The 7,663-nt window shown below is 39.4% G+C and overlaps 1 protein-coding gene across 2 annotated transcripts; it reads right to left on the bottom strand.

The window, feature by feature from the left end:
• Positions 1-4,592: 4,592 nt before the first annotated feature.
• Positions 4,593-7,410, bottom strand: LOC112511418 (G-type lectin S-receptor-like serine/threonine-protein kinase At1g34300). Of its 2 annotated transcripts, XM_025117027.1 has the most exons (2): positions 6,914-7,170; positions 4,593-6,254 (listed from the first exon to the last, which is right to left on the bottom strand). In XM_025117027.1, exons 1-2 carry the CDS (start codon positions 7,085-7,087, stop codon positions 4,776-4,778), a joined length of 1,653 nt encoding a protein of 550 aa, XP_024972795.1. In that variant the 5' UTR covers positions 7,088-7,170; the 3' UTR covers positions 4,593-4,775. The 2 variants fall into 2 exon arrangements, with proteins under 2 accessions (XP_024972795.1, XP_024972794.1); XM_025117026.1 differs by having other exon boundaries at positions 4,593-7,410.
• Between the last annotated feature and the right edge of the window lie 253 nt (positions 7,411-7,663).

Genomic DNA, 7,663 nt, shown 5'->3' with positions numbered 1-7,663 from the left:
TCGTGAAAAAACTGGATTGTTAGCTATATGTATGCTCGCAAGATTATCACACTTCAAAGCAATTGGAGTAATGTTTTCCACTCTTAAATCTGCCAAAAGTCTGCTCAGCCATGTAAGTTCAGTTGTAATTCTTCTCATAGATCTAAATTCAGCCTCGGCTGAAGACAATGAAACTGTTACTTGTTTTTTTGAATTCCATGATATAGGACTCCCCCCAAAAGAAACAAAGTAACCACTTACTGACCTTCTGAAAAACGGACAAGTTGCCCAATCTGAATCACAATAAGCAGAAAGAGAAAAATTTGATTTGTCATTGAAAAATAACCCAAAAGAACCAAATACTTTCAAATAGTTCAGAACATATATAGCAGCATCCCAATGAGCTTTTGAGGGATTTGGTTTAAACTGACTGAGAAACTGAACACTAAATGCCAAAATCAGGCCGAGTATGAACCAAAAAATGAGTTTCCCCACCAACTTTCGATATTTGCTCGGATCTTCTAAAAGATTAGGCATGTCTAGCATAAGTTTCAAATTACAAGGTAACGGAGTTGTCACCTTTTTAGCAGTTGTGATACCATACTCATCAAGTAACTCAGTGAGATATTTCTTCTGAGTTAGAAAGATTCCTTGATCACTTCGCAAGAACTACAATCCCAAAAAGTAATTAAAAAGACCCAAGTCTTTGATTTGAAAAGTTTTATGCAAAAACTTCTTCAACTCTTCTATTTCAGAAATACAATCTTTGGTCACGATGACATCAACAACATATACAGCCACTATGGTGAACGACTCTTTTGTCTTTTTGAGAAACAAAGAGTAATCATTCTGAGAATGATGAAATTCTCTTGCTTTTAATGCTTCAGATAACTTTGAATACCACTGACGAGAAGCCTGCTTCAAACCATATAAAGACTTCGTAAGTTTGCAAACATAGTTATCATTTGTGCAAACCATACCTTTGGGTCTTTTCATGTAAACTTCTTCATGCAAATCTCCAAGTAAAAAAGCATTGTTAATGTCTAACTGATGAATGGGCCAATGTTGTTTGACAACAAGTGCTACAATGCATCTGATAGTAGTAAACTTGACAACCGGAGAGAATATCTCATAATAGTCTTCATTCTGTTTTTGAGTGAAGCCTTGTGCTACCAACCGTTCTTTATATCTTTCAGTTGTCTCATCTTTATTGAACTTGGTTTTGTAAACCCATTTACATCCTATAGCACGCTTTCCTGCAGGTAAAGGAACAAGCTTCCAAGTTCTATTTGCTTCTAAGGCTGCAAATTCTTTTGCCATGGCTTCTTGCCAAAAAGGATTAGAAACAGCTTCCTCATATGACTTAGGATCAACAACAGAAATTATATTTGCAGCAAAAGATTGACTAAAACTATTTAAAGCAATTGGATACTGATTCTGAGATGAAATAAATAGATTAGTCATAGTATGAGGACATATTTCAATATAAGGCATTGAAGCATCTGAAGACATGATTGCAAACAAAATCATCAAAATGAGAAGGTTGTTTAGAAGCTCTAGAAGATCTGCATAATGCAGGAATGGTAATCGATTCAACATGATCAAGATTTCGAGACTCTTGTTCAGTATGCACAAACTCAGATTCTGTGATTGGATGACTTGGTGACTGGGATGCCGTTTGGACAGGTATATCAGAAGAATGGGTCGAATCAAAGGTTTCGGGTTCAACATGATCAGAAGAAACAAGATTAGAGGTTTGAGTAGGAAATGGCAAAATATGTGTATTTGGTGAAGGAAAAGGTTTGGTAAAAGGAAATTCAGTTTCACAAAATTCAACATTTCGTGAATATGAGATTTTCTGGGTTTCAAGATGCATRACTTTGTATGCTTTCATATCAAAAGGATATCCTAAAAAATGTGTGGATCAGCTCTGGATTGCAATTTATGTCTGTCTATATGATTTGTGGAAACGAAACACAAACATCCAAAAGGTCGTAAATGGTCATATTGTGGCTTGGCTTTAAATAAAAGTTCAAAAGGAGTAAGATGATTTAACGCTTTTGAAGGCATTCTGTTTATAAGATAGGCTAAAGTCAAAACACTATCCCCCCAAAAATTTAGAGGTAATGCAGATTGGATCATCAGGGCTCTAGCTGTTTCAAGAAGATGTTTGTGTTTTCTTTAAACTCTTCCATTCTGCTGAGGTGTATATGGGCAAGCTAATTGATGAATAATACCTTTGGAAGAGAAGAAATTTTTTCCTTCAATGCTATTGCCCAATTCTTTGGCATTATCAGTCCGAATCACTTTAACTGTTTTATGAAACTGAGYTTGTAYAAACTGAACGAATGACTTTATGATATGAAAGGCTGCACTTTTGTGTTTCAACAAATGAATCCAAGTTGACCTACTGTAATCATCAACCATAGTGACAAAATATTTTTGTCCATCATATGTAGGAGTATAAAATGTACCCAAAACATCAACATGAAGCAAATCAAATATAGAATCAGCATTGGATTGACTAATGGGAAAAGGTAACTTGTGTTGCCTAGCTTTGTGACATACAACACATAAATGAAACAAATCTTTATTACAAGCATTTGGAGCAAGATTTATTTGTTTTAGCWTGTACAAAGGAAGATGACCAAAACGTAAATGCCACAAGGAAACGATCTTGTTACATTTATCTAGCATAACAGTACTAGATGCAGAAAAACTATCGGAATCACAAATCTTGACTTGATTGGAGTTTAACAAGTAGAGAATTCCAACCCTTTTACCAAGTACCAAGGGCTTTTTGGTGAGAGGGTCCTGCATATAACAATATGTATCAGAAAAATAAACGGGAGATTTATATGTAGAACACAACTTGGATACAGAGAGAAGATTATAATGAAATGATGGAACATATAGCACATTATTCAGAGTTAACGAATTCGATAGAGTAATGTTTCCAATTGACTCAACAAACAACGTATTACCATTAGGTAAAGAAATCTTGTGAGATTTAGGAAGTTTTGTGAGAGTGGAGAACAAATACTTATGATTGCACATATGATCAGACGCACCAGAATCAATAATCCAAAAACTAGAAATAGGAGTAGTCAAAATTTTACCTGCACATGCATCAAATCCATTTCCTTCTTTCTCTATGACATAATCGGATGAACTGCTGGAGGATTTTTGTCCAAAATTTGAGATAACAGTCTCTTTAATTTTGCAATTGTTGATAAAGTTCATAATCTGTTGGTAATCATGATTGGAAATTTCAACATTTCCTTCAACAACATTAACAGAGGAAGAAGATCTCCTTGGATTATTGAACTTGAAACTTTCTGAAAACCGATCAATCTGTAACATTCTGCCTTAATGTGACCTTTCTTTTTACAGTAATTGCAAACAAGATTTCTTTTCATTTCAGCATTCATGAATACCTTTGCTCTTGCAGAATTGTTTTTATTAGCTAGCATTGCCATTCCTTCAGCGTTCAACTTCACAGGGGCAGTAACTTCTCTTTGCTGTTCTTCTTGAATCAATGTCGCATAAGCATCAACAATATTAGGAGTAGGTTTTTCATGAAGAATATTACCTCTAACTTGCATGTAGTTATCATTTAAACCAAAAAGAAACTGCACTAATTGCTGCCTTTCCATGCGTTTTATCCAAGCCTCTCCTGCAGTACAGGTGCAATCAGGTAAATCATCAATTGCTGCAAATTCATCCCAAATTCGTTTGAATCTGGAGTAATATGTGGTGATCGAATCAGCTCCTTAAGCTATTTGATTCAATTCTTTCTGCAATTGAAAAACTACAACCAGATTCGATTGTTCGAACATATGGTGCAACTGTTTCCAAATCGCACTTGTTGTGTAATATATCAGTCCTTCAGAGATTTCTTTAGTCATCGCATTAAGAATCCATGTAATAACAATGGGATTGCATCTCTCCCAATCATCATAAGTAGTATCATCTTCTGCAGGTTTCTTTGTCCTCCCATTTACAAACCTAATTTGTTCTTGACAGAAAGTGCCAAAGACATCGCACGCTTCCAAGCTCCAAAACTCTTTCCATCGAAGATCTTCGTGACCAGCATCGTTCCAGGATTATCGCTTTGACTCAGAAACAAAGGATTCGAATAAGCAGAGGCATTCATGTTCTTATTCGCTGTTTCTGTTTGTTTGTCAGTCATATTGAGACTGACGAAGAAGAAAGAAGCGAGAACAAAATTGAACAAGAAGAAATTGAAATTGAAGAACGAAAAATGAGAAGAAGGTCAGATTGGATCGTGGAGCTCTAATACCATGATAGACGAGAGCAGAGAGTAGAGAGAAATTGAGAGAAAAGGAAAAAGTAGAAGAAGTCTGTATATACTGTCCGTAAAAAAGTTTAAAAACTAAACACTCTAATAACCATTTATCATTACAGCATGCATACATGCATACAAGTAATTTGCCTGGTATGCACAATTACACACGTGCATGGAATCCATAAAACATCTTCAATAACTTGTATATAGATGCACATATTTATAGTTATCAAAGTATTTCTCGCTTTTTCATTTTTTTTATTGATTTTTCCCAAATTAGAATAGAGGTGTACCTGATTTATTTAAACTTGTTTTAACTCGTTATATGGTATATGCAAAAACCCAGCTGACATCAAATTATAAAGCTGAGATCAAAGCATATTTGAGGCACATACAATAATAACATTACTACTTACATATGACTTCCATAATAATACGTACACAAACTTGTATCTAAACATCATACCATAACCGAAAACCGACCGTTTCACATCGTAACCGAATTCAATAGCGATGACGATGCCCTCTCGATGTTCATCCCCGAAGTAAACGAAGACCCTCTCAGAGTTTGGAGGGACGATGATGATGAGGGAGGCGGCATAGACGACGGTGTAGAGGTGGAGACACTGCTACTCAGGTTCACGCTAGTCCCAGCAACCGAACCTTCGATGGTGGAGCCCGTCTTAGGATCCGGCGGCCTCTCCATCTCTGTCACCCCTTCCAACATCTGAACAACTTTTCCCATCATCGGCCTCTGAGACGGTTGCTCTTGAATGCACCAAAAGCTCGTTTCGATCACTCTCCGAACCTGATCTATATCGATCTGGTCATGGTTTACGATCTTTTTGTCGATAATCTCTTTGATGTTTCCTTTGTTGAACTCTTCGTATGCCCAGCTCGAAAACTTTTTCCTGTTGGTGTATTCTGAGACTTCGAAATTCCGTCTTCCGCATACAATCTCTAACAACACCATCCCGTAACTGTATACATCTGATTTGGATGTGATCGGGAGGTTTGCAAGCCATTCGGGAGCCAAATATCCTCGAGTCCCTCTCACGCTCGTTAACGTCCGGTACCTATGGTCTTTCGGGTTCACAAGTTTTGCGAGCCCGAAATCCGAAACCTTGGCATTGTAATTCTCATCCAACAGGATGTTTTCGGGTTTTATATCACAGTGGACGATACAGTCTCGGCATTCCTCGTGAAGGTACGTGATCCCCCGGGCCGTCCCGAGAGCGACATTGAACCGACTCTCCCAGTTCAACATCTTTCCGGATTGTTCTTCGGCAGTAAAGAGGAAGTTGTCGAGCGAACTGTTTTTCATGAACTCGTAGACTAAAAGCCGGTGCCGACCCTCGGAACAAAACCCGATCAGTCTCACCAAATTCAAATGGTGGGTGCTACTGATGGTTGCAACCTCCATCCGGAACTGTTTCTCGCCTTGCTCGATCCCCTCTAGTTGTTTCACGGCAACCACCGTTCGGTTTGCTAGAACCCCTTTATAGACCGCACCGAACCCACCGGCTCCAAGCTTCTCCTTGAACCCTTTTGTGGCCCGTTGGAGGTCCTTGTACGAGAACTGGACCGGTGCACCTGAGGCATATTCGAGAAGTGCATATTGAGCCGATAATACACCAAGTTTCGGGCTGTTTCGACAACACCACCACCATAAACTGAATTCCGCCATAACCAAACCGAAAAGCGTACCAATAACCACGACCACCACGACCCATGGTCGTAGTTTCCATCGGGTGCCCTTTTCGGAAGTCACTGAGGGATTCGGGGTCACAGGTCCACAGACCTTGAGATATGATGTGCTTGGAAGCGCAGGCGATTGATACCCGCTCACAAAGCTCGGGACTTTCAAGTAACACAAACCCGTTCCATCCGATAACGAGGTGGAAGCAATGCAAGAACCACTAACGAGACAATTCAACCGGCAAGCGGAAATACCCACGAAGAACACCTGCGAAGTCAATTCCGGTGGGTAAGTTAAGAACTTAGAATTATCCAATTCTAACATGGTGGCGCTACCGGGGCAATTCTGAATCTCCACCTTCCTCCGACAACCTTTTCGGCCATCGTTTGGATCAATTGCATCGAAATTCTGCGACGGACAACCGCAAACCGGATCCGAACCGTTATAGCTACAGATACCCAAATTACCACAATAACCGAATACCTCGCATTGATCACTAACAGCAGCCCATCTCACATTTTGAGCACCAACAGTACCCATGGAGGAGCTGTAAATCCTCAAATTGCCATCGTTATCTAACTTGGTGAACCTAAATATATCAGGACCTTCAGCATAATCACTACTGTAAGCCATAATTACAGAGGTGGGAAGCATAGGGTCTGAAAGTGATAGAATCCCAATTGATTGTAGACCTAAACTTGGTGAAGTTAGGTTAGCATTAACCGATGAGTTCAACCCTAAAGTCCAATACACAATCGAATCATTCCATCTAAGAGTTAAATTCCCAGAATCAATCAATCGAAACGAGTATAATCCAGAACGCAAAACGTTATTCACTGTGAAATTCTGGTTGGGAAGTATCGTATCGGAGGGATTTTCAAATGTGGACCATACAGAAACGGACCCATTTCGGAGGACCAAATTACCTGAATCATCAAGAGAAGCTGTGGTGACGCCACGACCGGCGGTATTGGACTGCCAGACGACGGAGCCGGAGGATCCATTGACGAGACGAAGGTTGCCATCGGAAAGGAAGGTGAGGGAGGCGGTGGAGTCAGCGACGCCGGCATCTCCACCGGCTTTCCAGAGTGATATGCCATTGTAGATGATGGCAACGAAGTTGGTGTCGCGGGATTCAGAGATGAAGCTAAGAGAGAAGGTATTACTAGGTGAGTTCCAACTTTGGTTGGGGTTTGCGGCGGAGAGAGATTGGCCTGGTAGAATATCAGCGGCGGTGGCGGAGGAGGAGGAAAGGGAAAAGATGATTGTTGATGACAAGAGGAATTGCAGAAAGGGGTTGAAGGCGATCATGGTTAGGGTTTTCCGGTGGTATTTCCACCATGAATTTGTAGGATGAAGAGAGAGACACGATGATCAAGTGTTGATCCAATGTAGATGAAGACTTTGACTTGGACTTTGACTTGGCTCTGGTTTGCAAATTGCAGTCGTCGGAGAGTTATGGCATCCCCTCAAGTCTGTTATTTCAACTTTTTTCTTTTGAGTTAAATATTTGAGTAAATTACGTTTTTAGTCCCTATGGTTTGTTAAAAATTTCGAATTTTGTCCTTCTGGTTTTGAAATTTTCAATTTCTGTTCATATAGTTTGTAATTTATTTTTATTTTTGTTCCCAAGACCAAAACACTACTTTTAAGTACGAATAATTAAAATAGAAGTG

This window comes from Cynara cardunculus (genome assembly GCF_001531365.2).
Source record: "Cynara cardunculus var. scolymus isolate 2C chromosome LG 4, CcrdV1, whole genome shotgun sequence".
Lineage (NCBI taxonomy): Eukaryota > Viridiplantae > Streptophyta > Magnoliopsida > Asterales > Asteraceae > Cynara > Cynara cardunculus.
Note: the sequence above shows the minus strand (reverse complement) of the source record. Positions and strands in the feature narration are given on the sequence as shown.